At 51.5% G+C, this 16802-nt stretch overlaps 6 protein-coding genes across 6 annotated transcripts; 1 reads left to right on the top strand and 5 right to left on the bottom strand.

Moving 5' to 3' along the window:
- Nucleotides 1-1161: 1161 nt before the first annotated feature.
- On the bottom strand, nucleotides 1162-1371 carry COCCADRAFT_83148 (uncharacterized protein; the record flags this gene model as incomplete). The annotated part of the gene is made up of 1 exon (XM_007709158.1): nucleotides 1162-1371. A coding segment is annotated over one exon (210 nt), but the record flags the coding sequence as incomplete, so codon positions are not given.
- Nucleotides 1372-2957: 1586 nt separating this feature from the next.
- COCCADRAFT_83116 (glycosyltransferase family 69 protein) lies at nucleotides 2958-7226 on the top strand (the record flags this gene model as incomplete). The annotated part of the gene is made up of 4 exons (XM_007709157.1): nucleotides 2958-3531; nucleotides 3583-4512; nucleotides 5727-5842; nucleotides 5898-7226. The coding sequence occupies 4 exons, from the start codon at nucleotides 2958-2960 to the stop codon at nucleotides 7224-7226; spliced, it is 2949 nt and encodes a 982-aa protein (XP_007707347.1).
- Nucleotides 7227-7532: 306 nt separating this feature from the next.
- Nucleotides 7533-9739, bottom strand: COCCADRAFT_83315 (uncharacterized protein; the record flags this gene model as incomplete). Its single annotated transcript, XM_007709156.1, has 6 exons — nucleotides 7533-7679; nucleotides 7739-7852; nucleotides 7905-8960; nucleotides 9013-9279; nucleotides 9326-9585; nucleotides 9646-9739. The coding sequence occupies 6 exons, from the start codon at nucleotides 9737-9739 to the stop codon at nucleotides 7533-7535; spliced, it is 1938 nt and encodes a 645-aa protein (XP_007707346.1).
- Nucleotides 9740-10775: 1036 nt separating this feature from the next.
- On the bottom strand, nucleotides 10776-11606 carry COCCADRAFT_844 (uncharacterized protein; the record flags this gene model as incomplete). Its single annotated transcript, XM_007709081.1, has 1 exon — nucleotides 10776-11606. The coding sequence occupies one exon, from the start codon at nucleotides 11604-11606 to the stop codon at nucleotides 10776-10778; it is 831 nt and encodes a 276-aa protein (XP_007707271.1).
- A 693-nt stretch (nucleotides 11607-12299) lies between these two features.
- On the bottom strand, nucleotides 12300-13838 carry COCCADRAFT_843 (uncharacterized protein; the record flags this gene model as incomplete). The annotated part of the gene is made up of 4 exons (XM_007709080.1): nucleotides 12300-12479; nucleotides 12540-13321; nucleotides 13389-13555; nucleotides 13627-13838. The coding sequence occupies 4 exons, from the start codon at nucleotides 13836-13838 to the stop codon at nucleotides 12300-12302; spliced, it is 1341 nt and encodes a 446-aa protein (XP_007707270.1).
- A 1519-nt stretch (nucleotides 13839-15357) lies between these two features.
- Nucleotides 15358-16574, bottom strand: COCCADRAFT_83227 (uncharacterized protein; the record flags this gene model as incomplete). Its single annotated transcript, XM_007709155.1, has 4 exons — nucleotides 15358-15412; nucleotides 15469-15944; nucleotides 16012-16040; nucleotides 16100-16574. 4 exons carry the CDS (start codon nucleotides 16572-16574, stop codon nucleotides 15358-15360), a joined length of 1035 nt encoding a protein of 344 aa, XP_007707345.1.
- Nucleotides 16575-16802: the final 228 nt, after the last annotated feature.

Below are 16802 nucleotides of genomic sequence, written 5' to 3'. Positions count from 1 at the left end.
AATACCGGTTCGTTAAATGACAACTCTTTTTTCCCTTGCCTATACGTATGGTATCTAATCGTTTGTCAAAATCTCCTATCTTGACCTTGTAATTCGTTCTACCGACTAGACTGCCATGACGAATACCAATCTCATTATTGCCATCATTTTTGCTGGTTTATTTGGCTTAGCCCTCATGTTCATTGCCTTGTGGTGTCTCAGCCGTTACATTTACCGTTGTTGTCTCAATATTGGGCAGTAGCTCCACGCTTTGTCACCTCAGCCGCCTAAGGACCCACTAGTCGTGTATGTTGAGAATCATCGGTCTAGATCCAGGAAAAGCGAGCGGGGAAGAAATCTCGATCCCCTAAGAACAAAAAGAGATCACGAAAGCGGGAATTTTGAATACGAACAGACAGGGGATGGGAGTGTGGATACGAGGCCAACGGTTCAGCTTTGCGCTCCTGTGCAAGTTCAGCAGCAACCGTATACCCCAAGATATTATCCTTTGCTGTGGCAAGACCAAACTCAAAATATACAATCAGTGATGCGGCACCAGACATCAATGCATTGGCAAGCACAGGGTACTCCTCAAGTACCAACATACGCTACGCAAACAACAATACCTCAGCAGCCGAATCCACAGATGACAATGGAGATATCGGAACCTTTCCAGGGTCCGTCTCGGTACCAGCCCCACATGTTGTCCCAACCGCAAAAATGTCTCTCGGCGAAAGCCAGGTCGCCGGAGAAATATGCGCGCAAGGCAAGGAAGGTTGACTACATTCACATTTGTGATGAGTATCCGCCTTTTGTGCTGGAAGCACTCAACAAGGCAGCTCCATCATCACCACCCACTTCCTCTTCATCTTCCTCATCATCCAGCTTGAGCGATGGATCTGGAACGACGCAAGAGGTACCGCGGGCTACTATACCATGCGCCACGGCTGCTTGCATCAAAACCAAACAATGCCCACATATAGTAGCACGCGGAAGGGATACCTCGGGGACGTAGCCACGACAATGCGTGGGCAGAAACGGCCAAGGAAATGTGCCGGATAGCCAAGTCAGGTACGCATTGTTGACGGCGTTTCGCGACCGTGGAGACGAAAAACGGTGGATACAGAGTATAATGGTCGCCTTGTCTTGCCATTGGTCCGTCGATCCAAGGCCTGACGGCTGCTAATTACAACTTAATGCAGAGTATTGCTGACGATTTTCATAGGATCTGACGCAGGAGACTCCCGAGGGTGCCAGGTGTGGATAGCCTAGAGGACGAGCCGGACGGTCGGCATGGTTGGTGCAGATCGCCGAAGAGAACGGGATGAGAAACGGGCAAAGGAGAACAAAAGAAACCCGAACAAGGACACGGACGACGAAAAAGGAAATGAAACAGATTGTAGAAGGGTTTTTTTGGCTTCTGGAATTTGCAACCGGAGGACGAGTGGTTCCGAGCTGGAAGCAGGACGGGGCCGTTTGTCCGCTGGACAGGAAACCCCACGCTACTTAGCAGTGCCGGTTTCGGTGGTGGGTAGGGGTCGGAGGCTGGGGACCAGTAAAAGGGCAGGTTAGGGTAAGAGAGGCCGGGCAGGTGTGGCAGTGGCGCTCGGCCCATGGATTCTTCCGCGCCGGCCTCCATGTGGCTGACGCTAGACAATGCGCAAGTAATGGAAGCACATGCAGGGTGACCCGTGAGATGACAGTAGTAAACGACTATTGCGGGTAGCCTTGCGACTACCGCTCAACCGTACATATCTGCGAACTTATACGCCTGCGCTACTGCTGTTGTACGCGTGGCTTGACGTGGCTGTGCAATTGGCTTGTGAGGCGCTGTCGAGGGTGAAGGACGACGACGACGACGACAGGCGCGCAGAATAAGCGCCTACAGTGCATATCTATATGTGTGTGTGGTACTGTACTTAGTTACTGTGCTATATGCATCGTGTCAGCGCCAGAGCTTTGTCCTATCTCGTACATATTTTAAGTTTTGGGCATTGAAAGTCTGGGTATATTACATATAACCACATGATGCGCCAAAATTGAAGTCGTGTCGCAAGATGCGGGAGTCGGGATGGCTAGCCAAAGCTTGTCACCAATAGCTGCTAGTGAATAAGCAGGCAGAGTGGGTTCGCACGAAGGATACGGTTTTGTGGCGGTCTTGTTAGGGGGGCATCGAGGAACAATAGGCGTCGAGTCTGGAAGCGCGTGTTTGTGATTAGCTCTGACATCGGCCCTTTGGAAACGGCCGAGCATCATTCCCCCTCCCTCGCAAGCGCACCCAAGGTCACACACCCATGGACAGATTCATAGGCCATTAAACGCTAACCGTGCCCGCCCATTCAACTCCAGAAAAGGGGCGGGTTGCGATGATTATTGTTGGCGCTGTTGTTGGCGTCAGCAACTCGACGGTGCAATACTTGATTGCGACAACCACACGCAGCGTGTCCGACTAAGTATGGGGGTGCTCCGCCCTGTCCAAGGGATGGCAAGTGTAGCGTAGCGCAATCCATGCTGATGCAGTTGCAATTGTACGCGTTGCCATGTCGGCGTTGTGGGGTGACAGGTCGCTCGTCGCATCACCCCGGCATGGTCACCCCCATGCCTCTACACGGCTGTGCTCGGCATCGGTGCGCTTCATCCGTTGGTTCACGGGTGACCAGGCCAGGTCTGCTGCGTCTCCTGGACAAGCATGCATTCGTGTTCTTCTAATACTTTACTGTCTTGGGGGCCCTTGCCTAAGGCATGTGAATTGCGCGTCGCATTCGGACCCTTGCGAACCTTGGGCCACGCACTTGACTCTGGTTACCTTTTTCTTAACACAACTTGTAATCCCCCCCAGCCAGTCCACTGGTACTGCGCCAACGCCATACTTTATCACTTCTCTCGCCCTCGCCCCGCCCCTACCCTACCCACCTGTTCGTTTGATGGCGCATCCGACTCGCTGCTAGGCCCCTTTCACCACAGAGCCCACCCTCTCGATGCTGAAATCCTCCCGCCAGCCCATACATCAGTATGAGCTGGTCCCCCGAGACTCTGTAGACGAAGAGCAGCACGATGCTGGTCGCGATCGTTTGGACACCACCACCACCTTTTCCAGGCCATCATGGCTTGACCGTTTGCCCTGGCCCTTGACCAATGTCAACAAACTCTCAGACCGAGCCGTATACGTCCACTACGTCACCCCGCGCCGACGCAAGCGATCCCTCCTGCGCCTCATATACTGGTCCATATTCTCTATTCCTTACCTTTTAATCCTTCTCGTCCTCGTCACTGGCGCTTTCTTTCCGAGTTACACTATCCGACCACTCCACTATGACGAACTACGCAAGCGCGCAATTACTACTGGCCGCGCAAACCCATACAATGAAACCGTGTTTATAGTGGCATCGCTCGCTGAGCACAAAGGCGACTTGACTTCCGGGGCCTGGGGAAAGGAAGTGCTCCAGCTCATTGATCTCCTAGGGCCGGAGAATGTGCATTTGAGCATATATGAAGATAACCCAGACCCGGTCACCAAGCAATCTTTGAAGGCATTTCGAAAAAAAGTCAAGTGTAAGTGTATTCTTCAACGTTGCGACGGACCCCACTGACTGACCCGTTAAGGCAATTCTACTGTCGTAGCCGAAGATCTCGACCTCGCTTCTCTGCCCCATATTACACTACCGAACGGTGAGGAACGCCTTAAAAGGATTGCGTTCCTTGCCGAGGTTCGCAATCGCGCGCTGGCTCCAATCGACACGCATGGAGTGAAATTCGACAAACTCCTCTACCTCAACGATGTCAACTTCGACCCCATCGAAGCCGCCCAGCTCCTCTTTGCAACAAATATCGACTCCAACGGACGCGCAGACTATGCTGCAGCATGTGCCGTCGATCACATCATGCCCTTCAAATTCTACGACCGCTTCGCAACCCGAGATTACGACGGCATGGTAACCGGCTTGCCCTTCTTCCCGTGGTTCACCAGCGCAGGTACGGCAACAAGCAGGAACGATGTGCTCGAGGGTAGGGACGCTGTACGGGTACGAAGCTGCTGGGGCGGCATGGTGGCTTTTGAAGCGAAGTGGTTCCAGGCCCGAGCCGGAGCACCAGCAGAGGCTGCGGACCCACAGGCCCAGTCGCCTAATCGCGATTTATCCCCTCTCCGGTTCCGATACGACAAAGAGCAATTCTGGGAGGCATCCGAGTGCTGCCTGATCAACGCGGATCTCCAGTACCGGATGTCGGGCAAAGGTAGACCTACACAGTCTAGGATTTACATGAATCCATTTGTCCGGGTGGCCTACGACGAGAAAACCTTGAGCTGGCTCTCGTTGATCCGTCGACCAGAACGCCTCTACGCCCCGATCCACGACATTCTCAACTACTTTGTTGGGTTCCCCGAGATGCAGGAACGCTTCGCTGAGGAGCCTGGCGAGGTTGTCACAGACAAGGTCTGGGTTTTTGATAACCCAGCTGCAGCCTTTGCACAGAATGCGACAGAGGTGCAGCTCGCCGGACATTATGTTGAACGCACGCGAAAGGTAGAGCCCGGTGGCTACTGTTCCTCGCCCAATCTGCTGGTGATCAACGAGAAGCCCGAGCATGGCCCCGGTTCGTGGAGCAAGATTCCTCTTCCCAGGATACCGGGACAATAAGCATTTCAACTACCGCCCCTAGATTACGATTTTCCTTTCTCCTCTGTATCTTAACATTTAGCGTTCTTCTTTTCTTTGTCATGCATAGCGTAACGGTGGGAAGGCGTTTGTAGCCTTTCCGGGCTGATCATTGCCATCATTCAAATGAAAACATGTCCTCCGACTGGCACAAAGCAGGTCGTTTGAGGACTTTTGAAGATGTTGTTTCGCCGTTGGCAATTTCATGCGTATCCACCCAGAGTGTGGGCGCTAGACTTTTCTTTCTGTGTGTCTCGCCGCACCCTTAGTTCAATGATATTTGTGCCGGTGTGGAAATCCATCCAAAGCTAGCTCCATGCTACTATGATATGTCACTGAGTTACCCCACGTCATGAGCATTGTGGTCACACACACCGCCACCATGTGCCTACTCCGCAGTGTCACATGCTCCGTACTCTTCTCCCTGTTCTCCCATTGGAAACAACGCAATGTAAGCATCTTGTTTTCTCTACACCACCCTAGACTCTTCATTACTGCATGGGTGCCCAAACCAGCATTCCCTTGACGTCTCAGAACTGTCAATGATGAGTTTCGCGACAAGTCGAGTCTGGCCAATGACGCCACGCGTTATTCAGCCCTTTCGCCAAGCCGCTAGTCCCAAGTCTCACATCTGCAAGATGGCGCGCTAGGAGGCCAACACGGTGCGAAGAAACACGGCTCATCTGACCCAGGGTCTCTTTCTTTGTATATACTCCAATCTACATCCTCTTATCGCTCTGCCGCGTCTGCTCCGATAGACAGGGCCTTTTGGCGACTATTCCGCTACAATCCATTCAAACAATACCCACCGGGGACTCGGGATACCGACGTCATTCCGCTCAGTACCTGCAGGAACATCATGGGACTCGACAATGACACCCGCGGGTGGATCATGACCGCGGTCAGTGGTATTGGTATGTTTCTACACAGTCGTACAGCAGCTGCTTGCCGATCTGCTTTACACTCTAATAAGAATTCGGGCTAACGCGTGAATAGCGTGTACATTCGGCGGTAAGAACAGACCCGTCCTCCGTAGCTTGATTCTTGGGTCAGGCAGCTCTGGCGACGAATCTTCAGACTGACATTGACCAGCCTCGATAATATGTGTTGATGTTATTATTCGTCAGTTTCCGGGCAAGAAGAACTTCAAAATTGAGCAAAGTAATGCTTTTCTGTCGACGGGACTGAGTCTTTCTTTTGGCGTTATGGTGAGTTTCCACGCCCATCTGCACTATGTTTTCCATCAATTAATCCGAGCTTTAGATCTTTTCATCATTGTATAGCATGCTTCCCTCAGCAAAGAAGTATTTAGTAGGTGGCGGTATGTCACCAAGGAATGCGATATTAACAATGATTGGATGCTTTCTAGTTGGTGCTCTTGGCATTTCCGTCCTCTCTGGGATACTACACAAGTATATTCCGCATTCAGTTGTAGACTGCAACGATGAGCACGGTGATGAAGAACACCTAAAAGACGAGGAAGAGCATGGCCATTCGCACGAACCGATGCAAGAGCAACAACCTGGATTGCCGCACACAGAAGCACACCACGAACACCGGGCGTATGGAACCAGTAGCGAGACCTCGAATGCTGGCCAATCACAAAGACCATCACTGCACAAGTCTATCTCGTCCAAAATGTCTCAACTGGTAACTCGAGCCGAGAAAGCATGTGACAATAACCACAACGGGGAATGCTATGGCGATTTCTGCGAGATCCGGCCCACGCGTTTGCAGTCGAGGAAGTCCCTTGGCAGCCTGACAGCTATACGACCATCTGCTGTGAATAGGAACCAAAACTCACAAGGTCCGCACGACCGGAAGTTAGTATTGGAGGATGTAGATGAGACCACTCCTCTGATTCCCACGAGATCTGTTCCGGCCACTTTGGAAAGCTCTCTTGCTAGCCTACCGCCCGCAAATGGCCATGCAAGCACCAACACAAATCATATCACCCCAGCGCACAAACACAGTCGTAGCTCCTCGGTCTCCTCTCACTCGTCGCATGATTCTCACTTCCACGGACACAACCATAACCATAACCACAACCACGGCCACGGCCACGATCTATCCCAATCTCAACACCACCACCACGTCCCTACCAACGTTTTCCTCTCTCTTGGCCTACAAACCAGTACCGCAATCGCACTTCACAAGATTCCAGAAGGCTTCATCACATATGCTACCAACCACGCAAACCCAACGCTCGGCTTCTCCATCTTCCTCGCACTCTTCGTCCACAACATCACCGAAGGCTTCGCCCTTGCCCTCCCCCTCTACCTAGCTATCAACTCCCGATGGAAAGCAATGCTCATCTCCACAATCCTCGGCGGCGTCAGTCAACCGCTGGGCGCCGGCGTGGCAGCGCTCTGGTTCAAAGTGCAAGGCCGCGGCCGAGGCAGCGGCACCGAAGACGGGGAGATGGACACGATTTACGGCTGCATGTTTGCCGTTACAGCGGGTATCATGGCCATGGTGAGCTTGCAGTTGCTAGGTGAGAGTTTGGACTTGACAAATAGCCGGCGACTGTGCTTTGTAAGTGCCTTTGCGGGCATGGGCATTCTGGGCTTGAGCAGTGCGCTTACAGCGTAAAGAATATTGTTTTTGGAAAAACTTTGAATAAGGAGAAGACAGAATACAAAAAGACTGGGAAGAAGTTTTGACGATAAAGACGGCTTTTTTTCGGATGTAAAACATATGGGAGCATATACACATGTATAGGCGTTGTTTGTTGTTAGCAAATCAGTTGAGCATCATATACGCTCTATTCTGTGGATTTGGAAGAGTTTTGGACTCGAATTCTCTACAAGCTGTTTTGAGGCATTGCGGGTTTTTGCTTGTGAAAGAATCTACAAGACAAATCGATGCCGTCATCCCCCTTTCATTCATTACCCATTACTACTGCTCCCGTGCATCGAAATCGTCAGACGTTCGGGGGTATTCCTCGCCGGGCTGAGGCGCAATGTTCTCCACTTCGGCTCTTGCTTCTTCCCATGCTGCCTTGTTGCGTTTTGCCCAGTCAATGTGACATTGTGCGAACTCCATCTAGAAAAACTGGTTAGTATTTGGTATACAAGCTATCATCAAAGAAGTAAGTTGCTTACCATGTAGCGTCGCAAATCTTCTTCCTTTTCGTTCTGGAATCTCCGCAAGTCCTTCATCACGCCTGCACTTGCATCCTTGGTATCCTTCTCTGCAACACCTAGTGCTTGTTCGAGCTGTTCGTTGTTAGCATCTTTGTTATACTCACACTTCGTCTTGTGTATTTACCTGCACTAAACTATCCCTCGTCTTGCCTATCTGATCCCGCCGTGTCTTCTCTGGATCAACGTCTGCCATGCCCCTGAAAGCATGCGTGATGGAGCCGAATAATTTGTTGGTTACAAAGTTCCCGCTAGCCGTCTTCTTATGCTGGTTAGAGGGAGGAGAGTAACTATCAGGGGCCCCTTGAGCGCTTGACGGCGGGTCGCTATGTGTTGGAGGAAAGTCGGAGTCTATCGATGCCCTATCGTCCTCTGACCGGCCTTGTTGATCGGGGTCACTACCACTGCGCTGTGAGCTGTATGAAGCCGCACGACTCCGTGAGGGCGCATGGCCGACTCCGCTCAGATGTTGTTCCAAGCGTTTTGACTCTGCCTCACTTCGTTCCAGCGATTCAAGCAAGTTGCGCTTCTTCTCCAGCTCGTCCTTTGTCATATCTTCCTGTATCCTCTTGAGTACTCGGTATCGAAGAATCGAACGCACGACTCCGGCGAATTGCGCGCTTTCGCGCATCGGTTCGGAAAAGCTTGCGCTAAGAGATGACGATAGTTCGGTGGTTGCGATATAAGTCGAATCAACTGCCTGTCCGACCTTTTCGATAGCGGCAGCAAGTGTTTGTGTTTGTTCGGAGAGCGAGAAGGCGTTGAATCGCGCACCCAGATCGGCCATGTCTTCTCCCCAGTTTCCAAGATGCATAAGTAACCGCCTGTTAACCTTCTCCATAGGGCCCTGCAGCAAGTTTTCGAGGTCTTTCGAGGAGTTCTCGAAACTGACAAAGTATGGATCCAATTCTTCTTCTGACATGTCTCTTGTCTCAGGAGGGAAACGGCCAAAGATGGCGGGGCCTGGCGTGGTATGCGCGGCTGCTGAAGGCAAAGCTGCATTGTTGGCAGGCGCTACTGGTGTGCCGGAGCTAGAGGTTGCGCCGCCAGACTTGAGTTTGGCGGATGATGAAGGAACAGGGAGGTAGCTATGCGCTTGCGTGGGGTTTGCGGGATCTAGTGGGGGTGCTTTGAGGATTTGCTTGGGGATGTTGGAGATGGGTGGACTGTTCAGAACGTCGGCCTAGCGCACATCAATTCCGCACATGCAAAGAGATTCCATGAAAGTAACGTACCCAACTCGTGTAGGGATCAAGGAACCTCCAGAAGACTCCATCTTCCAGGATGTCCTTCATTTTCCTACACCTATTCAAGAAGACAGCCAACATGCGCTTTCGCAGCTCAATAATCCCGGCGTCTTCCTTTGCTTTTGTCGGTTTTGCGGCGTAATCGGCCATGGTGTGTTTCTCCGGGATCGGCGGTACAACGAGTGTTGGGTGTAATCTGACCAGTTCAGCGCGCAGCGATGCGAACTCGGAATATCTGCGCTTGACCTCGAGACCCTATGCCCGTTAGCCTCTTGCCATGCGCGACGACATGTCCACCTACGCCACAATTGATGGTGTACTGTATGTAATTTACACCGTCTTTCCCCGCACCTGTTATCAGAATAAGCTGATCCCGCTGCTCATACAGCCATTGCTCTACGCGCGCGTCATAACCACCCTTCTTGGGCGCCTTTGCATCTAGATTATCGGCGCGATCTTCGTTGTAGTCGATATCGCTCAGGTCGCGCTGGCCGATGTACTCGGGCGAGCCATGTGCGGGGGAGGATGCCTCAGAGGGAGGAGTGGCGGGACGATACGGAACTTTGCTGCTGTCAGTTGACCATGCTGGCAGTTACTTGGCCGGACATCAAGAAGCCTTACGGGCAGTAGGTGAAGCCAGGCCAGGGATATCTGAAGCGTTTGAATCGTGGCGGGCAAAGGATCCATATGGATTATTGTCCTCGTCGTCCCACATGGCGCCAATAGGATTGCGGTAATTTCAAGGGAAGGTGAGGTGGTCTTCTTTTTCTTTTTGCTGTTTCTGCCTGCGCGTGAGCAAGACCGGGCGGCAGCAGGTGTGGGTGTCGAGGATCTAGGGCTTGGAATGGAGTGGAGCTCCAGGCACTCACGGCAGTCAGGCAGGCGGCAGGGCAACGGTGACGTTGGTCGACTTGGCCCAAGCTCGTCCATGTCAGCCGCGCTGCCAGCCTCCGCATCGTGCGCCTCCCCTCTTCTTCACACTCACACTACAAACTGTTTATATACTAATGCGCTATGTTCTGGTAGTATCGTAGGTGTTTTTAAGCTAATATATGCCCCGTCACTTTCCATCCAATATATGTCTCCGGCGATACGAAATCACTCGATCTTTGGTGCTTTTGGTCATGCCTTTGAAAAGGCACACAATGTGAAAACCATGTGCGCAAGTTAGAGATTGTGGAAAAGCACTTCTGCATCTCAATATAAATCTGGTATTCACCCGAGTCTTAGGGAGCAGCCTCTATATTTATCTCCCCTCGTCAGCCGCATCTCTAGCAAACTCTCCTCGACTCCAGCGGGGTCTGGAGTATTCTCTCAACCACGGCCTCTTAAATCCTTTGACGACGGCAAAATATGTTGTTCATGTCGAATATTCATTGATCTCATCGGATTTAAGTCCAGGAGTAGTAAGGAAAATAATGTAAAGAAAAGGAAATTGGATTCACGAGTCAGCGCTGATCGCAAATACTGCGAAACTCTGATCGGAGCGGAAGTAAATTACATTCAGAAATGTCAAAAAGTACGGTATATTCATGTCTTTACTTGTTTCGATTCAGTGAACTGAGACTATCGCAAAAAATAGTAGTACACTAGTCCCATATTCGAACCATATTTGGTATAAACTTCTAAATCGTAATCTATTTCCTCTACTTTGGAACTATGAGACTACAATCCGTAAAAAGACGCGCCACCATAGCTACGATCAGAAGCCCAACGTTCTCTTGAATGAAGCCACTCTGCATAAGGATACCCTACGCAACACGATACGATACCTTAGTCGTACCCTTTGACCTCGCAATCTTCTTAACCTCAATCCTACCCACCTGACTACAATCCTGCACATGCGTCCCACCACACGGATAACTCCCCAGCCCCTCCATCTCCACCACCCTGCCCATCGTTTCTCCCTCAGGCAACGCAAACCCCTCACTCGCATAGCACTTCTGCATCAGCTCCTCCATCGACCACCAATGAATCTTAATTGGCCGCGCAGACTTGACAAACTCGTCCGTCTTGGCTTGGATAACGTCCTTGTGCTTTGCTTCGAGGCTGCCGATGAAGACGACGGAAGCAGAGTCTGGGTAGTGCGATGCTTTTGATTCTTTGAGCGGGGGTAGAACACCTTCGCGGCAGAGCGCGTGGATGGCTAGACTCATGATGTGGCCGGCGCTGTGGAGCCGCGAGTGCAGCAGGCGCTTCTCAGCATCTACGTGCTGCTGGAGTTCGGCTCCCGTGGTAAAGGGTGGGTTGGCAGTTCCGTTGGAGGGGTCGAAGCGGCCGAAATGCAGGATTTGGTTGCCCTGGGCGGGTTGCCGGACGGATTTTACTTGAAATGTAGGCGTGTCTTTGGTTGCTGCGTCATCTGAAGGGGCCATGGTTCCGATGTCTGAGGGTTGGCCGCCGCCCTGGACGTGGAAGATGGTTGAGTCGGTAATGATGGCGTGTTCTACATCTGATGCATCTTTCACCAGGTCCTTGTCTGGTGGCGGGAGTTCAGATACTGGGACGATGGAGACGACTTTGGCGCCGTGGAGCAGGCATTGGCCATCTCGCTGGTAGACGAGTTGCGTTGCTTCAGTCATTGTCTGCAATGAGAAAGTTAGTAAGCTGTTGCTACGTATATTTCCGGATATAAGGGGCCGGGTGGGCAGCTAGATACGTACGCTGAAGAAACGCTGGAATACTCTTCGCGACAGATTGGAATAGTAGGTAGATGAGGAGAGGTATTGTTGGTTGAATTGCAAACTTGAGAGAAGTGACTGAGCAGAGTGGCAGAGCCGTGGGCGACGAGTGGGCTATTTACGTGCATGTTACATGACTGCAACAACACCTACTGTACCTGGTAAGCGAGGGCGTGCAATACCCGCGCACCAGGCGCCACTCGTTCGTCACATTCTAGATTTTTGCCAAGACCGCAGGGCGCTGCCTTTTGCCGCTTTCGGGTGAGCAGCCCCAATACGACCCAGTGGGGTGGATTGCGTATTCAACCCACCCGCTTGTGCTACGCCGCACTTTTACTACCCTGCAATGCCGCGGCACTGGTTGGACCCATGCTATCATGCGGATATCCATATACTCAATGCATTGGTACAGGTGTCAGGAGCTGTATTTCTTCTCCACAAATTTATATTCAAAACTAGTCTGTTATCCAGTCCTATGCTAGTCCCCATTCCCCTTCCTCCACATGTATCTCCTCGGCGACGCTTCTGGTAACGCAACCGAATATCACTTTGAATCCTTCGGACCCTCGAATCCTTCATGTCAGCCACGTGTCCCTAAATCTTGTAGAACAAAACTTTGCCAGTCACCGCAACCCTGGCACCGCATAGCAGAAGGAAGCCTGCAACCATTGATGCTGCAGCAAATGCTTGGGCGTAAACATAGTGGCCATCATTCTTCGTGATCAAAATACCCGCAATTGGTGGACCCGTCAAGACTGAGAAACTCACAATCGTCTGCAATTATAGTTAGTCGCTGTCCTCTTGCAACATGATTCTCGCGGTTTGGAAACTTACGAAGATCATGCCCATTCTCACTCCCGCTTTCTTTAAATCAGTCGTCAAGCTACTCAAAGTAGCTGGGAACATTGCTTGAAGACCGTTTCCTACAACACCGTAAACTACAGTCCATGCATAGAGCCCTCCGCGAGATGTGATGCCAATCATCGCCCAGGCGCAAACAATTGAAGCAGCAGTGACCATGAGAAGGATATTCATGGGTCCAGTATATCGGTCCGCTAGGTAAGCAGGGAGAGTGCGACCTATAATACCAACACCGTTAAGCACCAAAAACAAGTTGAAAGACTCGTTTTGAGGTATGCCGATGATATCGACACCGAATGAGCTCACATAGTAGAAAGCAAAGTAGACGCCCCAGAATGTCAAAAAGATACCAACCGCAAATAGGCTGTAGGAAGCCTCTTTGAACGCAGCGAGATCAACAATCGGTCCCGAGCTGTAAGGCGGAAGTCTTGGTTTGGCCAAAATGTTCGAGAGAACCAAGCAGGCTGTAGTGGTAAAACCCAAAGCCCTCATGGTCCAGCCATATCCAACTGCTGGGACTAGTTGCTGAAACATGGCCGGGTAGACCAATCCGCCCGTCGCACTGCCGCATGCGCAAATGCCAATGGCCAGCATCTTTCTCTTCGCAAAATACGTCGAGACGATTGCAAGAGCAGGGCAGAATAGACATCCCGCACCGACACCGACGCAGATTCCCTGAGCGAGAAACAAGTGCCAGTACTGCGTGGAAATAGAGGCCATGAAGATACCGAGCAAAGTCAATGCGGTTCCGAATGCTAGGACGAATGAGCGGGTCATTCTTTTCATAGTAGCGACATGACTTTCGAAGAATTTGTCACTCACAGAAGATTGCACGGAAATATCCTGCATCCGTCAAACGGCCTGAGAATGTGCCGATGAAGAATACTAGGAAGACCTGCACGCTCCCAATCCACGCTACATCGGCATGTGAGCGCTTCAGGAAATCCACGTAGTAGGTTTCATAGACACCGAATGAGTTGATATTGCCCCTGGACTGGTGTAAGCACGTTTTCGAGTCATTTCTGCTATGCAATCAAAGTAGGAGTTTAAGGTATCTCACCAGGTGTTCATGATGACCAAATGGCCCACTAGGACCTGGGTCCAGGCGCGAAGCCCACCATCTGGAGGCGGACCCGGGTCTTTCCAACTTGCCCTGCTTTTCTCTCGTTCTAGCTGTTCCCCGTTACCTTCTTCAATGGAATCGCTTTGAGAGTCATCTGCGACTTCCGAAGATACGGTGGGCACTTTAACCCCATTGGCAGAAGTGACCATAATCTCGTATATGGTTTGATGACCCTACCTTATCTACTTTCCAATAGCCAGAGGTAAAAGACTCTTCTAAATCGAAATCGGATTCGCAGTTTCGTGTGTTTGCGTGAATAGTGAGGGGGAGCCAGGCCAACCTGGTCAAACGGGCACGTTGGACAAACACGTGGGGCAACGGATGCAACTCGCCACTCGCACTCGAGGGCAAATAAGGTAAGAAGAAAGGGCAAGAGAAAAAAAAGGGTACTGGAGGCGACTTCCTACCAGGTAATAAGGCACTCAGGTGGGTTCAGTCACCAATATCTACGTTTAGTTACTACCCGTTCGTCTCCACTACAAAAACAAACAAGCATGATATTCCGCCAATGAAGCACAATGGCTCCTTTGGATGATTCACACATTGTACAAACGAATGTAACGTTCAGTCTTTTGGCATATGTTGGATGACTCGCTAAAGACTGTGAGGGGCTGCACGCGGCGGGTCCGGGGAGCAGGCTTTGTCTTGGCCTGTTATATGCAGGGACTTTGCACGCCCTTTCGCGCCCGATGCTGACTAGATCTTGTAGGATTGACCGCTATTTTGTTGTGAAACGTAAGGGATCTAGATAGCCCTGTGGCCGATATCGTCGTTCCTGTCTTTGCGGATTGGGCCAATGAGATTGCATATGTGGTGTGCGAGGTGGAGCGAAGGAATATAATTGACTGTTGGATGGGACAGCTTGACCATTGTGAATTTCGGAAGCAGGTTTCCTGTTTCATCGAATTGATCTTTAGTCCTTGTTGGCAGTGGCAAAGCACAAGTCCACGACCCATTGTCAGCCGTGCTAGATGGGCTCCGATTTTCTTCGCTGGATGGGGGTCCACCATATGGGCCTCGCGTAAGTCTCCCATTCGTCTGGTGAAGCGGTAGGGATATCCAAAACGAGTTAATGGTGTTTTTTTGGCGCTTACAAGTGCCGGTAGGGAAATCCATTCAGCCTCATGTGCGGCACATGCAGTGCGACCGGATTTCATCCAAAATTCACTAGCCTGATTTGGGGTTAGACCCGACCGCCTGCCCACAGGATTTCTGCTAAGGAAATGCTGCATGCGAGACACATGCAAGTAAGGCCTCCCGTTGCTTGCAGTCTGCCGGCGTGCGAGAAAGCTGTCTAATTTGTCCTCGAAATGACATGGAGGCGGTCCGCTCCGCCCGCGACCCGCAATTTTCTAAGAGCTCTGCAAGGCCCCTCTAGGCTTAGGGATGGTTCGGCGGGCGTACGTACGCTCCTGGCTACATGGAAACAGCTATTGTATTCACACGTTCACTCGAGTCATGGTATATGGTTCATGGCTGAATTGGTGGATCCTATCATTTCTTTGGAATACGACTATACTAGCAGCTACCGTCTCAGCAATGTCGCACAATTCGTAATCCATCATCCATGGTCTTTGTGCTGCCGCTGTGTTGCACAAGCGGACCTCGGCGGAAGCTGGATTACTATTCCGATATTACCGACATGCTGCTCGCAAAGCCAGACAACCTTCAAAGTGGGGGGCTAATGTCGAGTCCCGTAACGCTCAGCTTGAACGAATCGTTTCTTTTGACTGCATTAGTAAAAGTACACCAAAAAGCCAAGCGTGAAAATAATCATACCTCGAGTAACTTCCAGCAACGTCCAGGTCCAGTCTGCCTCTCAGGCAATCATCAAAGTCGGCTGCGACCATCATCATGCCATCGTCATCCTCCCACAGAGGCCCTTTGAGCATCTCGCCTAGCGGGGATACAATGCACGAACCGCCTCGCGACACAAAGTCTTCGCTTTCGGACTTCTCTCCGTAAATCCAGGCTGGCTGGTTCTGTTTCTTCAAGCATTGGTTCGCACTCAAGACGTAGCATCTACCCTCACAAGCTACAGTTGTCATGAGGGCTGACCAAGTCTCACGCGCGTCCGCTGTCGGCGCCAGATAGAGGTTGACATTCTGACTGTAGAGGGAATGGCGCAATAGCGGCATGTAGTTCTCCCAGCAGATTGCGGCCGCGAGCGTGATATGCACACCCTTGATGTCCGTCGTGACAGCACGGAGCGAGGATGGCTGTCCCTGACCCCAGATCAGGCGCTCGCTTCCAGTCTGACCAACATAACTCAGCTTCCCAAGTCTGGAACGACCAACATGAATCTCAAAAGGGTAAACTTACTGGCATCACCTTTCGCCTCTTGCCAATCACTGGTACCATGTCAGCTCCTACTAAATACCCCTGTAACTTGAGTACGCATAAGACCCACCTCCCAACTTGGGACAAACATAGACAACGGCACAGTACAGCGTACCGCCAGACCGCTCAACCAAACCCGTAACAATGAAGATCCCCGTCTCCTTTGCCACCTGCTCAAGCTTCTCTCGCGTCCCGTCGCCCCGTCGCACTCTGCCCGAACTCCCTTCCTCCTGCCCCTCCAATTCCCTCTTCACCCACTTTTCTCCAGCTCCCTCGGGTGTATCCCCTAGGTCAACGGCATCCTTGTAGTAGTTGAGATACTGCTCTCTGCCTTCAGCTGTACGGCCTCCCACGGCAGCACCGAACGTGGCGCCTCGCGGGTAACCACCAATGTAGGCCTCGGGGAAGAGAATCAAATCCGGCGAGGGATCTGCCTTCGAGGCCTTGCGGCACTGCCCCGTCAGCGCCTCGAGCGTCTCCGCAGTGGTTGATTGCGTGTGCTTTTGGCACACGGCGAGGTAGATGGGTTGGGATGGCGTGGTCATTTTTCCGTCAGCTGTTTGGAACCGATGAGCCCGGTTAATTTGGGTTTACTGTAGTAAGAATGATTCAAAGGAAATCCAGATACAAGATTGTCAATTTTCTTATTCGAATCGTGTATGTAGAAGGGGGGGGGCAACATCCCAAAGTTTATACACCCATCATCAACCGTGCCACAAGAGAGCAGCCCCGCGGCTAGCATTTGATCATGGAGTCCCCCCAACCCCCAACCC

Source organism: Bipolaris zeicola, assembly GCF_000523435.1.
Source record: "Bipolaris zeicola 26-R-13 unplaced genomic scaffold scaffold_6, whole genome shotgun sequence".
Classification (NCBI taxonomy): Eukaryota; Fungi; Ascomycota; class Dothideomycetes; order Pleosporales; family Pleosporaceae; genus Bipolaris; species Bipolaris zeicola.
This window is presented reverse-complemented; position numbering and strand designations above follow the sequence as displayed.